The 18,344-nt window shown below is 45.9% G+C and overlaps 1 protein-coding gene across 6 annotated transcripts in view; it reads right to left on the bottom strand.

The window, feature by feature from the left end:
- The window catches only part of AP1G1 (adaptor related protein complex 1 subunit gamma 1), a 584,387-nt gene that overhangs the window by 78,808 nt on the left and 487,235 nt on the right, over nt 1-18,344 (bottom strand). For all 6 annotated transcript variants that reach the window (XM_033942090.1, XM_033942089.1, XM_033942091.1 and 3 more), the window contains one exon: nt 4,299-4,388. In XM_033942090.1, coding sequence (XP_033797981.1) covers nt 4,299-4,388 — 90 coding nt within the window. The remainder of the gene's footprint in view (nt 1-4,298; nt 4,389-18,344) is intronic.

Consider the following 18,344-nt stretch of genomic DNA (forward strand, 5'->3'; position numbering starts at 1 on the left):
GGCTATTCCTGACTGAGTCTGTGTGGCTCCTAGAGAACTGTTTGCAAATTGGGTCCTTACCTCGGAAACAGAGTGTCGACTCGTCCCATCAGGATAGTTCCTTTCCACACCAGTATATGAGTAGGTCCCCTCCCCCAACTTACCTAGTTTAAAGCCCTGCGAAGCAGACGGGCTAGTCTGTGTCCGAAGATGTTCTTACCTCTGCTGGTCAAATAGAGTCCGTCTGGTCCCTGTAGTCCCTGCAGCGCCTCTCTATGATCCAGGAATCCGAAGAGGTGGTGGAGAGTAAAACTGTGACTGAGTTCAAAGAAGCGTGGGATGAACACAGAAGATTTAGAATCAGAAAATAATATTAAATATTGAACTAGGCCAGTTACTGGGCAGACTTGCACGGTCTGTGTCTGTGTATGGCCGTTTGGTGAAGGATGGGCAGGGGAGGGCTTCAATGGCTGGGAGGGTGTAGATGGGCTTGAGTAAGTCTTAACAGAGATTTCGGCAGTTGGAACCCAAGCACAGTACCGGGTAAAGCTTTGGATTCTTGCTCAGAAATAGCTAAGAAGAAAAAATTAAAAAAAAAAAAAAAAAAATTTAATTGAATCAGGTTGGGCAGACTGGATGGACCATTCGGGTCTTTATCTGCCGTCATCTACTATGTTACTATGTTAGTAACCTGTGCTATTAAGGAATCTACTTTCAGGGACACAAAACACTGATTAAAGGCGTCTACCATTGGGTAGAGTTTAGTCATGGCTATAACAACTCTCAGATGACCCTCCAGCACCTCCCAGTGAGCCATGAGCATTTTTGCTATGTCCTGATAATCAGGAAAGGACGAAGACTGCGGCTTTGTGCTGCTCATAAGGGAACATTCTGTTGCTGCTGACTGCCCAACCTCCAATTTCAAATCCTGGAGATTAGAATGACCAAAGCTGAGGGCTTAAAGAATCTCCGCACTGTGGGGTCTTCACCCAGATCAGGATCTTGGAGATCTGCAAGTACCGCTACATATGCCACAGTAGTGATGCCTGCCTGTGTAAACAATGGCAATTGTTAGGTTGTCCTGATCATCCGCTTCATTGGCCAACTTGGGAATTCTGGACTAAGGTCCCATAGCCTCTGAAGAGAGGACCCCGACGCCAGCATGGATGCTAAAGGAGGCACATTTGATGCCTCTTTTTTGGCTAGATAAGCCTGGAAGAGCATGTTAATAAATTCCGGGGAAAAACCCTTGTCTGGAGCAGAAGCTGCCTCCTGGGAACTCTTTTTGGTGCTTTTGGAGGATTTTTTCACCTTTGAAAATGAATTGCGGCTGCACTTCACCAGGGCCGTAAAACACACTGTCCCCAGGGGACAATTTCGACTTTTTGGACTGGCCAGGTCTGGAATGGGCGGCAGGACCCCTAAAGAGGTTGAGGGAACCAGAGCCAAAGAAATCTTGTCCCTCTCCTGCGTCGCACAATAAAAAGTGGAACACGGCTGCTTGCTGGACAGCCATCCACTGCAAATAGGGTATGAATCCAAAGCATCCTGCCCTAAGGAGTCCATCCGAGTCGTTTTCTTACAAAAATGAAGCTTGTAGAGGCAAAAAATAACTTAGAATTGAAATTAGGAAAATTCAAGATGGCCACCTTGGGACTAATTTTCAAAGGAAAATAACCTGGGAAAAGCACAGAATCCCCCCAAATGCAGCAACTAGCGGGTGAATCTGAGGCGAGCCAGCTCCCAAGGGAATGGTCCCTAAGCCCCTGATCTGAAGGTGCAGGCTTTCCAGGAGGTGCACTGCAAAGCAGCCAACTCCCTAAAAGCAGACTTAACCCGTAAATCTGCAATCTCCCGCAACCAGAGCTGTCCCCACGGGGAACCTGTGCAGCATGAAGATGCAAAATTGTGTGAAAAACGGAAAATAAGAAAAAATGAGCAGAAAAGACTGGCTCAAATTCAGGGTCACAAACTTCCAAGACATGGGTTCCTTTGTTCACCAGGCGCTACAAAGCCAAGCAGAAACCGATAGCGTGGAAGAAATGTGGTCGACTTTGAAAGCCACCATACAGGAAGCGACAAACCGCTATGTTAAATTAGTAAGTAAACGGCGAAGGAACAATAAGCCGCAGTGGTTCACTGCGGAGATCTCAGACCTCATCAAGGAGAAGAAAAAAGCATTCATCTCTTACAAACAATCGGGGAAACAAGACACTAGAGCAGACTACCTGACCAGGTCAAAAGCTGTCAAAACAGCAGTCAGAGAGGCTAAATTTCACATGGAGGAGTCTCTGGCAAGGAATATCCAGAAGAGAGAGAAATCCTTCTTCAGGTATATCAGTGACAGAAGTAAAAACTCTGGCGGGATTGTACGTCTTAGGAAACCAGACGGAGACTATGTGGAAAAGGATTCCGAAAAAGCCCAGCTATTAAATGAATACTTCTGCTGAGTCTTCACCCGTGAAGCGCCAGGGCTTGGCCTTCAGCTACAGACAAGGGCTGACTCAGTTGACCCATTTAGCAACTTCGAGTTTACGCCCAACAGTGTTTACGGTGAACTGTCAAAGCTCAAGATTAACAAGGCAATGGGGCCTGACAATCTACACCCCTGGGTGCTTAGGGAGCTGAGTGATGTCTTGGCGGAGCCACTGTCAGCGCTCTTCAACCTCTCCCTTAGTACAGGCAGTGTCCCGTTGGACTGAAGGACGGCTAACGTTATTCCACTCCACAAGAAAGGCTCAAAGATGGAGACTGCAAACTACAGACCAGTGAGTCTAACATCGATAGTGAGCAAACTAATGGAAACTCTAATCAAACACCAATTGGATAAGATCCTGGATGAGGAGAATCTACAGGACCCCCGTCAACATGGATTTACTAAGGGGAGGTCATGCCAATCCAACCTGATCAGCTTCTTTGACTGGGTGATGGGGAAGCTGGATGTTGGAGAGTCCCTGGACATTGTGTACCTGGACTTTAGCAAAGCATTCGATAGCGTGCCACACCGCAGGTTGCTGAGCAAGATGAGTTCTATAGGATTAGGTGACACATTGACGAAATGGGTTGGAAACTGGCTTGGAGGTAGGCTTCAAAGGGTAGTGGTGAACGGCACCCCCTCCGAAATGATGGAGGTGATCAGTGGAGTGCCACAGGGCTCCTATTCAACATCTTTATAAGAGACTTGGCAGAAGGCCTTCGAGGTAAAATAACATTATTCGCCGATGACGCCAAACTAAGTAATGTAGTGGGCAAATGCACAACGGACGAAGATTCAATGCCCGACAACATGATGCACGACCTACTCCTACTAGAGCGCTGGTCTAGGACCTGGCAACTTAGCTTTAATGCCAAAAAATGCAAGGTTATGCACCTAGGCAACCATAATCCATGCAAGACTTATACCCTCAATGGTGAGATTCTAGCAAGAACGGTAGCAGAACGAGACTTGGGGGTGATCGTCAGTGAGGACATGAAGGCTGCCAGTCAGGTGGAGCAGGCCTCATCCAAGGCAAGACAGATCATAGGTTTCATACGCAGGGGTTTTGTCAGCCGTAAGTCATTATGCCTTTGTATAGATCCATGGTGAGGCCCCACCTGAAATACTGTGTGCAATTCTGGAGGCCGCATTATCGCAAGGATGTGCTGAGATTGGAGTCGGTTCAGAGAATGGCCACCTGGATGGATCTCCCGTACGAAGAACAATTAGACAAACTACAGCTATACTCGCTCGAGGAGCGCAGAGAGAGGGGGGACATGATCGAGACGTTCAAGTATCTCACGGGCCACATTTTTTTTTTTTCTATGTTTCTAAGATATCTTCTTTTTCAAGGGACCCACGGCAACAAGAGGGCATCCGTGGAAAATCAGGGGCGGGAAACTACGAGGTGACACCAGGAAATTATTTTTCACTGAAAGGGTGGTTGATCGCTGGAATAGTCTTCCACTGCAGGTGATTGAGGCCAGCAGCGTGCCTGATTTTAAGGCCAAATGGGATCGGCACATGGGATCTATTCACAAGGCAAAGGTAAGGGAGGGTCATTACGGTGGGCAGACTAGATGGGCCATGGCCCTTATCTGCCGTCTGTTTCTATGTTTCTACTGTCTCGCTTATAGGAAAGCAACAGGAGATCAGAGGACAGTCTTAAGGTAAGAGAGGAGGGTCTGAAAAAATTATGCAAATGAAGCTTCCTACAAGCAGTCTCACGACAGGGGATGCATAACCCACTTGTTCAGGAATAGAGTGGGATTGTACAAGTACAGTCCTTTCAATGTAGGCATATATATAGCTGCTACTAACACATTTCCAAAATATACTATACCTGGACTGGTTCCTCCTCTTCGCACTGGCCTGATACTAGCAAATCACCATACTCTCCCATACACCAGGATGCCACCTGTACTAGTGGTTGCTGCAAAAGCAAAGTTAGGAAAGGAGATATGTGAATATCCAATCAAGTCATTCCACTCAATTTCTGCACCTTTACAAAATGTGGTTATTTAATCAGATGCGTGATTAAGGTAAAATTTGTTCTTACCTGCTAATTGTCCTTTCCTTGAGCCCTGCTATACCAGAAGGAAATAGTGGATGCTGCAGATGGGCCATTTGGCCTTTATCTGTCATCATATTTCTATGTTTCTAACTAGCAGATGGAAGCAGACAACACTGATATTCCAATTACAACACTACTAGTATAAAGAGTTTGTACCCTGGCAGTACTATGTTCCATTTGTTTTCCTCATTCCACCATGTTTCTGTGATTCCAATGATGTCTAGGTCCTCTTTTCTGGCCTTGACTTCCAGTTCTCCCATTTTGGTCCTTAGGCTCCTTGCATTTGCGTACAAGCAATTAAATTCCTGTTTTTTTCTTTTTCCTGTTGTTTTTCCTTGTAAGTTGCTCCTCTTGCCGTCCCCCTCATGAGCTGCCAGCCCCTGATTTCTGTTTCTTTCTTCATTGGGGAAATTCTAAAAACCCAACTGGATTGCGGCCCTCGAGGAGGGACTTTGACACCCCTGATCTACAGTGAAGATGTTGCCCGATCGAAGAGTGATGCTTGTCGGTGCCGTCTGCTGGGGTGTGTGGAAGTATAGAGTTTTGGTTGTATTTAGCTTTAGTTTGTTGATTGTTGCAGTTTATTCCAGTGGCTTGGTATGATTGCAGGGGTGTTTCCTTATTTGCACCTGAAGGTTAGGCCTCTCTGACATCATCAAGCCTGAACTATTGTCTGCAAGAAATCTTTCCAGCATGAACTTTGCAAGAAGAGAGAAAGAAGAACACATCTTTGCTGTTTCTGCCTGATGCATTCTGGGTATGTACCAGAATGGTATTCTAGTCAAGGACATTCATCTAAGTCTTCATAATTAGACTGTGTGATTCTTGTGGGAGGTATACTCCTGCCACTGTTCCCTCTAAGCTGAGCAGGAGTCCTCCACCCACAGTCTCACCAATAGAGGGTGCTGTTTTACTGTCACATTTTTCAATTGTGAGGGACAGGCAAGTTCTGCAGGACTCCAGGGAACATACCTGTCCTTAGCGACTGAAAATATTCCACCCCCTAGTGGTAGCAATGCAGCTGGAGGACACCTGCTCAGCTTAGAGGGACCTATCCTGTTCTTATCTGTCTAACGGCGCCTGTGTCTCCCAGCTTGTATGAGACTTTACACAGAAAGGCTATTCATCTAAGATCTGTTTCTGGATTGGTCCAAGGAAGTCATCTGACGAGGTCCAAGTGAAAAAGTGCTAATTATGATTAGTCTGTGTCGGGATGCGAGGAAGCTCACATCTTACCACAGGTATTCTCCACGCATCTATTTCTTAATAATTAAGACATGAACAGTTACCTCGTGTGACTCTCTGCCTGAGAGAGAGTGAATCGGACCTTAAACAGCTCTGAATTCCATCACTTCAAGGAAACTTGGCTGCTAATAAATTATAGCTGTTCCTGTAACCAAAGGATTTTCTACATCTACTAAGCTAAAAAGAAACGATTTCCATTTCACCTAAGTTTCGGCTGAGGCCTTACTGAATGGTGAGAATAAGGAATTTATTATCTTATCAGCTGGGGTTAGATAAGTGCATCCGATTGTGATATAGGATAAGGTTTGTAAAGCTACCTTGGTGATAACTGTAATCATTTGCTGCTAATTAGGGATTATTATTATTATAAGGAATTGTTTAGTGTGTGTAAGAATTAGTTTACTTAGTTATCTAACAAGTGTATTGTGATAATTATGTACTGAGTTTCATTTATGTAATCAGATATTTTGTGAACAATATTTAGATATTGCAGCTGGCTTGTGAATTATATTTTTCTATTTTCATAATAAAAGTATTTCTCATTAGCCTGGGTCTTGTGTCGTGTAAATAGGCAAGAAAGCTGAACCTGGCAGAGTTTATGGTTTTCCCTAGACAAAACTAACAGACACGTAACTTGTTTATGTAACTGATTAGTGTACCATAAAACCTCGCTACATGATGTGGGAGTAGGAAAGTCATTTGGCAGTTTGCAATTGAAAAGCAAACCTTCCTAGTTCAATTACAATTAATTCCAGTGATGTTCTTCCAATCGAGTCTTCATTTAGATTGCTGGGAATCTTTTTAGGACTCCTCCCTCTCTTTCCAGGTAAACCGTCTGATGAAGAAATGTTTCTTCAGTCTGCGTACGCTAAAAAGTATCCGTCACCTGTTTTAATCAACATCATTTTGCAATTTTGGTCCAATTCATCATTTTGACACAACTGGACTATTGTAACTCCATTTAGGTGGGTTTGAGCAAAGGAAATGAAAAAAAAAATAAAAAAAAAAAAAGACTCCAGTTAATTCAAAATACCACAAGATCGATCTTTGGTTAAACAAAGTATGACCATGTATCACCTGTGTTAAGAAGTTTACATTGGCTTCTTTTTCGATTGAGAGTTTCGTTTAAATGTGCTTGCATAGTTTTTTAAATCTTACATGGTATCTCTGATTTGTTGGTCCTTCTAGCTTTAAATTTTTTTGAGATCTTCAAGTATTTAAACTTTCTTTCCCTACTGAAAAAGGTGCCAGATTTATCAGTAAAATTGTTCATTTCTTCCCTTATTTACTAACAGCAATTTGGAATAACCTACCTCCTCAAATAAGATCCTGTCTATCCCTTCAAGTTTTTTGAAAAATTCTGAAAACACCTTTCTTTCAGTGTTTTCTAGCAGATAATTTTCCAAGAGGTCAATTCTTTCTAGTAACTACAACAATTGTTAACCGAGTTGAGCTTTGTTTCTCAGGGATGACTCGGTATACAAGCCCAAGATTTAGTTTAGTTTTAAGCTTATTTCATCCTGGAAGCAGAGGGACCTGTTCAGCACGTATGGAGGACGCTTGGTCATCATGTAGTCTGGTGCCATGCTGTGCAAGGATCTGAACACTAGCATCAGGCCCTTGAAGACATGTTTGGCTACAGGCAGCCAGTGAGCCGATGATAAAGCCTGGGAGACAGGGTCATGGGCACGGAGGTTGTTTAGAAGCCTGAGTGCTGGGTTTTATACACGCTGGAGACATTGTACATTCCTTGCAATGAGTCAGATGAATAGCAAGTTACAGTAGTCCAAGCGTGAGAGGAGAAGGGCATAGAGTAGTTGGGTGAAGTCAGACTCAGAAAACCAGTTTGTTATTTTTCGGAGTTGTCGCAGGTAGTTCCGGAACTTGGAGGCTGGATGGTGGCTGGCTGACAGTTGAGCTCCCTCCTTTTAAACAACGCTTCTTCATCTATTTAATTATTTAATTATTAAAAACACCAGCAGGAGTTCCTGGGGAGAGTTGAGCGTGGGAGCCCTTGCTCCGCCCCTCTCCCAGACCAGCGGTAGACCCGGATTAAAAAATCTAAAGCGCCAACGGTGCACAGCCTTTACCGGACCCCCTCCAGCCACCAGCAGGAGTTCCTGGGGAGAGTTGAGCGTGGGAGCCCTTGCTCCGCCCCTTTCCCAGACCAGCGGGGGACCCGAATTAAAAAATCTAAAGCGCCAACGGCGCACAGCCTTTACCGGACCCCCTCCAGCCACCAGCAGGAGTTCCTGGGGAGAGTTGAGCATGGGAGCCCTTGCTCCGCCCCTCTCCCAGACCAGCGGGGGACCCAAATTAAAAAAATCTAAAGTGCCAACGGCGCACAGCCTTTACCGGACCCCCTCCAGCCACCAGCATGAGTTCCTGGGGAGAGTTGCTCCGCCCCGAAGCCCAGAGACTCTCGTCGTTCTCCTCAGAAGCAGCTCCCTGCCTTCGGGGCTGCTCCTCTCTTCGGCCTGGTGACTTCGGGTAGCGTGGGAGCCCTGCTCCGCCCCCGAATTCCCCTGCTGGACCGAGTTTTCTTCAAAAGCAGCACCTCTGCCATCAGGTGCTGCTCCTCACTCCAACCGCCACTTCGGGCCGCGTGGGAGCCGTTGCTCCGCCCCGAAGCCCAGAGACTCTCATCGCTCTCCTCAGAAGCAGCTCCCTGTCTTCGGGACTGCTCCTCTCTTCGGCCCAGTTACTTCGGGCAGCGTGGGAGCCCTGCTCCGCACGAATTCCCCTGCTGGACCGAGTTTTCTTCGAGAGTAGCACCTCTGCCATTGGGTGCTGCTCCTCACTCCAACCGCCACTTCGGGCCGCGTGGGAGCCGTTGCTCCGCCCCCGAAGCCCAGAGACTCTCATCGCTCTCCTCAGAATCAGCTCCCTGTCTTCGGGGCTGCTCCTCTCTTCGGCCCGGTGACTTCGGGCAGCGTGGGAGCCCTGCTCCGCCCCCGAATTCCCCTGCTGGACCAAGTTTTCTTCGAGAGCAGCACCTCTGCCATCGGGTGCTGCTCCTCACTCCAACTGCCACTTCGGGCCGCGTGGGAGCCGTTACTCCTCCCCCGAAGTCCAGAGACTCTTATCGCTCTCCTCAGAAGCAGCTCCCTGCCTTCGGGGCTGCTCCTCTCTTCGGCCCGGTGACTTCGGGCAGCGTGGGAGCCCTGCTCCGCCCCGAATTCCTTCACTCTGGCCTCTTATCCTCCTTCTCTGCTCCCTCACAAACACTTCCCACTCCCAAAAACCTCTTCCCAACCTCTTTCCAAACCCGATGCTACATTCCCCAACAACATCTGTCCTGGGCTCAGAATTCCCATGCTAGTATCCTCCAGACCCCATCATTTCAAAAAGCACCGAGGTGCAAACCTCTCCTCCCTAAAACCTGTTCCCCCAGCAAACCTGCCCATCCTTACCTCTGACTCTCTCACTCGAGTCCCTACTCTCTATTGTAATGCCAGGTCCGTCAGAAATAAGACCCAAATAGTAAAAGATTTACTTGAGGATTTTGATCCGGGTTTTTTGTGCATCACTGAATCATGGATCAAAAAAGATGACTTACTCACACAAAATGAACTTTGTCCTCCAGGCTACCACGGTCTTTTCTCTCCTAGATTAAATCGAAAAGGAGGAGGTCTAGCCCTTCTCTACAAATCATTCTTTAATGTTGAGCTCTTAGAAAAGGGTAGTCACCCCTCCCTGGAATTCATGCTAGCCTCAATAAAAGACGAACTTCGCCCCCACCCATTAGGCATCCTGCTACTTTACCGCCCACCCAACCCCTGGAATAAATCCTCTGACTTTGTTCTTGAGACCATAACAAAGGCCTATCTAAAATTCCAAAGACTACTGATCATAGGTGACATAAACCTTCACCTAGACGACAACACCAACAATGACTCAACTGAGTTCAAAGACTTCCTCACCTCCTTAGGCTTCACTGCTTCCCCACCCACCTCTACCCATGAAAAGGGGCACTCCATTGACATCATTAGCTTTCTTGACCTGACTGAGCATAAAACTTCCACAGATATGACCCGTTGGGAACATGTCCCCTGGTCGGATCACCTCCTAGGCTCTTTCTGCCTTCCTGTCAGCCCTAGATACCCCAACCTGTGCCACAAACTTCATCACCTACTGCAAAAAGATCTCAAATGAACTATTCTGGTCCCAGTTTCTCAACAAACTCCCTCCCCTTCCCACTCACACGAACCCTGACTCAATCTGGCACAACTGGGTGACTCTTTCCGAATCCACGTACCATGCCCTTGCCCCTCTAACCACTAAACCCATCTCCTATTCTCACAAAGCTCCCTGGTACCTCCCTTACCACAGAGAATTAAAACAGTAATGTCGGGCCCTGGAACGGAGATGGAAAAAAATCAAAATCCCCCTAGATAAGCAATCCTGGAGAGAAAACATCAAATCCTACAACTCCGTACTAAAAAAAGCTAGGAAGAATTACTATGGAGACAAAATCTCCAGGTCAAAAAACCAAAACAGTACACTGTTCCACATCTGGCGGAACCTTACTTCTAAAAATGACTCTGCCCCCTCCCCCCCTCCCATCTCCAAATGACCTAGCCAAATTTTTCAACGAGAAGATCACTACCATAAAGAGCTTGTTTCCCTCAGCTATCTCCTACAACTCTCTCCCCCCGAAAGACTCCGACGCTATCCCTGCCAACAGATCATGGACTACATTCGAACTTGTATCCGAGACCCAGATCTCTAAACTTTGCCTCAAACTTAAATCCTGCAAGTGCATCCTAGATCCCTTCCCATCCTACCTTTACGAAAAAATCCCTACACAGGCCATCTCTTCCCTTACTAACCTCATAAACAAAGTCTTACTATCGGGCTTGTTCTCCACCGAAATGGGACACATTGCCTTATCCCCTCTTCTGAAAAAACCCGATCTTGACCCTTCCTCACCATCGAACTATCGCCCCATAGCAAACATCCCTCTTTTAACAAAACTTCTAGAGACCATAGTCGCCACTCAGCTCTCCTCTTACCTAGAGAGATTCTCCATTCTCCAACACTACCAATACGGATTTAGGCCTAATTTCAGCACCGAGTTCCTCCTAAACTAAACTAAACTAAACTAAACCTTAAGTTTATATACCGCGTCTTCTCCACAGGAGTGGAGAGTTTCCCTAATCTCAAAGGTGCAACAACTACACGCCTGAAACAAATTTGCTGTTCTCCTACAGTTTGATCTCTCCGCGGCTTTCGACGTCGTGCATCACGACATACTAATCTACCAACTTTCCGAGATTGGGATAGACTCTTCTGTCCTAAAGTGGTTCTCAAACTTCCTTCGCGATCGTTCCTACATTGTCAACACAAACGGCTCCAAATCCGCTTCATGGACACCATCCTGTGGTGTTCCACAGGGCTCTCCCCTATCCCCTATTCTCTTCAACATATATATGACCTCCCTGAAGCTCCTTAAACTATCCCCCCTTGAAACAATTTACACATATGCAGACGATATCCTCATCCTCCTCGAAACAGATCCAAACCTTACAAACCTCTAAGAGAACATCACAACAAGCATAATGAGACTTCATGCCTGGTCCCTCTCAGTACAGATGAAATTAAATGAATCAAAAACAAAATTACTCTGGCTCGGCCCAAAATTAGCTCACCTGCCCAACCTCTTCACCCTACCCACAGGCCCTGCTCTACACCTTGAGTTCTCAAGCAAGGTCCTTGGCATCACTATCGACTCCTCCCTTTCCCTCAACGATCACCTGAATTCCCTGGCAAAATCTTGTTTTTTCAACCTCCACATGCTGAGGAAAGTTAGATCCTATTTTCACCAAAAGCATTTCACCGTCCTTGTACAATCCATCATCCTATCCAAACTCGATTATTGTAACGCCATCTACTTAAGCCTAACGAAAAAAAGTCTTTGCAGACTCCAGCTTATCCAGAACACTGCGGCTAAGCTGATTTTTGCTAAACGCAAATATGACCACGTCTCCCCTCTACTTACCAATCTTCACTGGCTCCCAGTACTTTCCAGAATTCATTTCAAATGCTCCTGCCTGGCTTTCAAGATCATTCACGGCATCCTTCCGCCCCTAATCCCTCTATCCTTCCTCGCCCCGATACCAACTACCACCAGATCTGCTCACAAACATAAACTATCCTTCCCCTCTCTACACGGCATCCTCCACGCAGGTAAACTGGGTAGATCCCTCCTCTCCAAAATCACCGGCCTCTGGAACTACCTCACTGTCCCGCTGCGGAACCTGGACTCCCTCCAACTATTCCGAAAACAACTGAAAACCTGGCTTTTCTCTAGCATATAATAATCTCTTCTCCTGATTACATCCCCTCTTTTTATGCTTTGTAAACTCTTTCTCTTCTCTCTTCCCATATTTTTTAAACTCTGTAAACCGTGTCGAGCTCCACTTCAGTGGAGAAGATGCGGTATATAAACCTAAGGCTTAGTTTAGTTTAGTAGAATGAGGAAGATACCACCTGATAGATATGATTGGAATGTGATAAGTTGGAGTCAAGGAGTATTCCTAGGCTGCACACTTGGTCCTTTGCAGTTATGGTAGTTGAGTTCCAGTACAGGGAGGAATGGGCACGATTGCAGCGCTCTTTGCGGATCCAAAAGAGTTCCATTTTGGAGGCGTTTAGTTGTAATTTGTTGAGGGACATCCAATTTTTTTATTTCCGAGAGTCAGTTTAGGAGTTTTGTGATCTGGGAGTTGTGAGTTTTTCCTAGCAGTAGATATAGTTGGATGTTATCCGCAAAGGAGTGAATCTGTATTTGGTATTTGTGGGCTATGTCAAGGACAGGTCTAATATAGAGATTGAATAATAGGGGGGGGATAGTAGAGCCCCCCTGCAGAACACCATATTTGATTGGTTTTGGTTTTGATAGCATACTGTTGAGCAATACGTTTGGTATCTATTATTCAGGAAGGAGGTAAACCATTGTAAAGCAACATCTCGGATTCCAATTTCAGAGAGCCACACAATGAGGAGAAGATTGTTGAACGTCGTGCTCAGATTCAGTAACACCAGAAGGACATTAATACCCTTATCCATGAGTTTTCAGCAGACAATGATGTCAAGGAGGACAGTTTCAGTGCTGTGGAATTTCCTGAATCTCGACTGGAAGTCGGATATATATAACATAAGAACATAAGACTTGCCTCTGTCGGGTCAGACCGGAGGTCCATCGTGCCCGGCAGTCCGCTCACGCGGCGGCCCCTCAGGTCCAGGACCTGATAGTGCTCCTACCCTAAAACTCACATATGCTTTTCGCTTTGGTCCTGTAGAGTAACCTTCTATCTATACCCTGCAATCCCCTTCGCTTTCAGGAAGTCATCCAGTCCCTTTTTGAAACCCAGTATTGTACTCTGTCCTATTACCTCCTTTGGAAGCGTGTTCCAGGTGTCCACCACCCTCTGAGTGAAGAAAAACTTCCTTGCATTCATTTTGAATCTGTCCCCTCTCAGTTTTTCTGAGTGACCTCTTGTTTTTGTTGTCCCCGCTAGTCTGAAGAATCTGTCCCTCTCCACCCTCTCTATGCCTTTCATGATTTTATATGTCTGTATCATGTCTCCTCTCAGTCTCCGCTTTTCCAGAGTAAAGAGCCCCAGTTTGTCCAACCTTTCGGCATATGAAAGGTTCTCCATTCCCTTTATCATCCTAGTTGCTCTCCTCTGGACCCTCTCAAGTATCGCCATGTCTTTCCTAAGGTACGGTGACCAGTATTGGACACAGTATTCCAGATGTGGTCGCACCATTGCTCGATACAATGGCAGGATGACCTCCTTCGTTCTGGTAGTGATACCTTTTTTGATAATGCCCAGCATTCTGTTCGCTTTCTTTGAGGCCGCTGCACATTGCGCCGCTGGCTTCATTGTTGTATCCACCAATACCCCCAGGTCTTTTTCTAGGGTGCCTTTCCCCATCTCCCTTCCTCCCATCGTATAGCTGTACATGGGGTTCCCTTTCCCGATGTGCAAGACCTTACATTTCTCCACATTGAAGCTCATCTGCCATCTTTTTGCCCACTCGCACAGTTTGTTTAGGTCGCTCTGCAGTTCTTTGCATTCCTCAACAGTTTTGACCCTGTTGGAGAGTTTTGTATCGTCCACGAACTTGATAACTTCGCACTTTGTGCCCGTTTCCAGATCGTTAATGAATATATTGAACAGCAGCGGTCCCAGCACTGACCCCTGTGGGACACCACTCGTGACCTCTTTCCAGTCAGAGTAGTGTCTTTTTACTACTACCCTCTGCTTCCTATCCGCCAGCCAATTTTGGATCCATCTGTGGACTTCCCCTTCCACCCCGTGGTTCCACAGTTTCTTCAGCAGGCGCTCGTGGGGTACCTTGTCAAAGGCTTTTTGGAAATCCAGATAAACTATGTCAATGGGGTTACCTTGGTCCAAATGTTTGCAAGGATAGGGCTCCTTGTTCCTTGACGGAGTGTAATTGGTTTAGCACTGTTTTTTTCCAGGATCTTGGAGATGAAGGGTAGCTTGGAGACAGGTCTAAAGTTGCCAGGCACATAAGGGTTGAGTGTGGAGATTTTCAAGATTAATATGATGACCGCTTCTAGTTTGTGGGCACTAAGCCTGTTTGTAGAGAGGTGTTGATGATGGGAAAGATGGAGTCTATAAAGGCATCTTTCACAGCCACTAGAAGGCGTGGCAGACAGGGGTCTAGGATGGAGCCGAAAAGTGTCTCGTATTTTGGTATGTCATCATGGGAGACTGTTTTGAAATGAGTTAGGTTTCCTGTTGTAGTTTTAATTATCAGAGTTATGTGGAGATGATGTCTATAGCGCAGTGGAGTCTAAGTGAGACCATATTTTGTCTACTTTGTCCTTGTAGTCAGAGCGTTTTACTGTCAAGTTTGGTTTTAAGGCATTGGTTGTCTCCTTGTGAAGCTGTATCTTTTTTAAGAACATAAGAAGTTGCCTCTGCTGGGTCAGACCAGGGATCCATCGCGCATAGCTGTCCACTCCCGCGGCGGCCCATCAGGTCCATGACCTGTAAGTGATCCTTTGTCTAAAACCCTTTAATCCCCATTTTTCTTCTATCCATACCCTTTCATGGTCCTATCTCTACCTCTATCTATATCCCTTAATCCCCGTATCCTTCAGGAACTTGTCCAATCCCTCTTTTAATCCCCTTAATGTACTCTGTCCTATCACATTCTCTGGAAGCGCATCCAGGTGTCCACCACCCTTTGAGTGAAGATAAATTTCCTAGCATTGGTTCTAAACCTGTCCCCTTTCAGTTTATCCGAGTGCCTCCTTATTCTTGTAGTTCCCAATAGGCTGAAGAATCTGTCCCTTTCCACATTCTCTATGCTCCTCATGATCTTGTAAGTCTCTATCATGTCTCCTCTGAGTCTGGACTGCTGGGCGAGATGGACCTCTGGTCTGACCCAGCAGAGGCAACTTCTTATGTTCGTTTGTCCAGGGTGAAGAGCCCCAGCCTTTCAAGCCTCTCTGCGTATGTTGTTAGTTTAAAAAGGTTTTTTGATCTATTGTGGGTCTTTAACAGCTGTTGAGTGTAGTATATCTTTTTAGAGACTAGGGTGGCTTTTTTTTATATTCTTCATGCATTCCTTCCATTTGGACCTGTCACTGTTAAGCCTGGATTTGTAGCATTTCCTTAGTTCTCTTTTCTTGGTTATTAAGCCGTCAGTAAACCACTGGGAGGAGTATTTGATCTCTTTGACTGGCACTAACCCTTTCTTATAAAGATTTTACCTCAGTGTGCCAGTCCACGGTGGCCTCATCAACAGATTCAGAGTTGATGTTTCTCCTAGATTGGAAAGGCCTGTGGAAAGATCCTCTAAGTTGATGGCGTCATTGTTGTATTGTATATTTTCTTATGTTGGGTTTGCTTCCTGGTTGATTCGTTGTGTAGGTGTGGTTGAATATGATCAAATGGTGATCGTACCAGGGTACCAGTTTGGTGATTCAGTCAGAAGTCAAAGAAAAAAAAACTATGATGGCCTCCTAGCCACACAAGCAGCAAAACTCGACAATCAAATCTCCAATCTACTAATTATGACCCCAGACTACAAAACATTCAGAAAAGAAGTAAAAACGCTACTTTTCAAGAAATTCCTGCAAACGACTTAATACCGCTAGCTCCTTCCTACTTCCCAATACTACTTCCCAATACCCCAAAGCAACCTCATCTACTCTTTATCTCCTCTAGAAATTACCAAGAACTAAGGACATCGTGGACAAAATTGGAAAGATCCTGGAAGGAGCGGAGACGGAAGAGACCACAGTAATGATTCACATCGGGACGAATGATGTCAGCAGGAGAGACTACAGAAGAAGCACGCTGATTGAACAGTTCAAGATCCTGGGAAGAAAGCTGAGGACCCAGAAGATAGCGTTCTCAGAGATCCTACCGGTACCAAGGGCAGATGTGAAAAGGCAAGAGGAACTACAATCACTAAATGCGTGGATGAGGAAATGGTGTGAGGAACTTGACAACGTTCTGGGGCAAGAGCAAGCTCTACAGGAGATCCCGGAGGAGTGAAAGATAGCCAACTTTACGCCCATCTTTAAAAAGGGATCAAGAGGTGACCCGGGAAACTACAGACCAGTGAGTCTGACCTCTGTTCCAGGGAAAATCACGGAAGCACTGATAAAAGAAAACATCGATGAACATCTTGAAAAAAATGAACTTCTGATAACCAGCCAATATGGTTATTGCAAGGGGAGATCGTGCCTATCAAACTTATTAGAAACATAGAAACATATAAAGATGACGGCAGAAAAGGGCCATAGCCCTTCAAGTCTGCCCACTCTAAAGACCCCACCCCCTTGAATTTACCCCCCTAGAGATATCACATGTATATCCCATTTCCACTTTTACCCCCCTAGAGATCCCACATGTGTATCCCATTTCCTTTTAAAATCTGGCATGCTGCTGGCCTAAATCACCTGAAGTGGAAGTTCATTCCAACGATCGACCACCCTTTCGGTGAAGAAGAACTTCCTGGTGTCGCCATGAAATTTCCCACCTCTGATTTTCAGTGGATGCCCCCTTGTGGCCGAGGGACCCTTAAGAAAGAAGATATCATCCTCCACCTCAATACGGCCCGTAATATATTTAAATGTCTCCTCTCTCTCTACGTTCCTCGAGTGAGTATAGCTGCAATTTATTCAGCCTTTCCTCATACGGGAGTCCCGAGACCATCCTGGTGGCCATTCGTTGAACCGACTCAACTCTCAGCACATCTTTTTGGTAATGTGGCCTCCAGAATTGTACATAATACTCCAGATGAGGCCTCACCATGGATCTGTACAATGGCATTATAACTTCTTCGAAGGAATTAACAAATGGATGGACAGAGGAGATCCCATAGACATCATATATCTAGATTTCCAAAAAGCCTTTGACAAGGTACCCCATGAACGCCTACTTCGGAAACTGAAGAACCATGGGGTGGAAGGAGACGTACATAGATGGATCAGAAACTGGTTGGCGGGCAGGAAACAGAGGGGAGTAGTAAAGGGCCACTATTCGGACTGGAAGAGGGTCACGAGTGGTGTCCCGCAGGGCTCGGTGCTCAGGCCGTTGCTATTTAATATATTCATAAATGATCTAGAAACAGGGATGAAGTGTGAGATAATAAAATTTGCGGACGACACCAAACTATTTAGTGGAGCTCGAACTAAAGAGGACTGCGAAGAATTGCAAAGGGACTTGAACAAACTAGGGGAATGGGCGACGAGGTGGCCGATGAAGTTCAACGTTGAGAAATGTAAAGTATTACATGTGGGAAGCGGAAACCCGAGGTACAACTACACGATGGGAGGGATGTTATTAAATGAGAGTACCCAAGAAAGGGACTTGGGGGTAATGGTGGACATGACAATGAAGCCGATGGCACAGTGGCCGCTAAGAGAGTGAATAGAATGCTAAGTATAATCAAGAAGGGTATTACCACCAGAACGAAAGAAGTTATCCTGCCGTTGTATCGGGCGATGGTGCATCCGCATCTAAAGTACTCCGTCCAATATTGGTCGCCGTACCTTAAGAAGGATATGGCGTTACTTGAGAGGGTTCAGAGGAGAGTGACACGTCCGTAGGGGTTTTGTCAGCAGAAAACCTGAAGTCATAATGCCACTATACAGATCCATGGTGAGACCTCATCTCGAGTATTGTGTTCAATTCTGGAGACCACACTATCGGAAAGATGTGTTGAGAATTGAGTCAGTTCAGCGAATGGCTACCAGGATGGTCTTGGGGCTCAGGGATCTCACGTATGAAGAAAGGCTAAAGAAACTGCGGATGTACTCACTGGAGGAGCGAAGAGAGAGAGGGGGGACATGATTGAGACCTTTAAGTATATCACGGGGCGTATAGAGGTGAAAGATGATATTTTTAGTCTTACAGGGCCCTCGGTAACCAGAGGACACTCGCTGAAAATCAGGGGAGGGAAATTTCAAGGTGATGCTAGGAAGTACTTCTTCACCGAAAGGGTGGTCGATCATTGGAATGAGCTGCCTCAGCAGGTGATTGAGGCCAACAGCGTGTCAGATTTTAAAAGAAA

This window comes from Geotrypetes seraphini, chromosome 4, assembly GCF_902459505.1.
Source record: "Geotrypetes seraphini chromosome 4, aGeoSer1.1, whole genome shotgun sequence".
In the NCBI taxonomy this organism is placed as follows: Eukaryota; Metazoa; Chordata; class Amphibia; order Gymnophiona; family Dermophiidae; genus Geotrypetes; species Geotrypetes seraphini.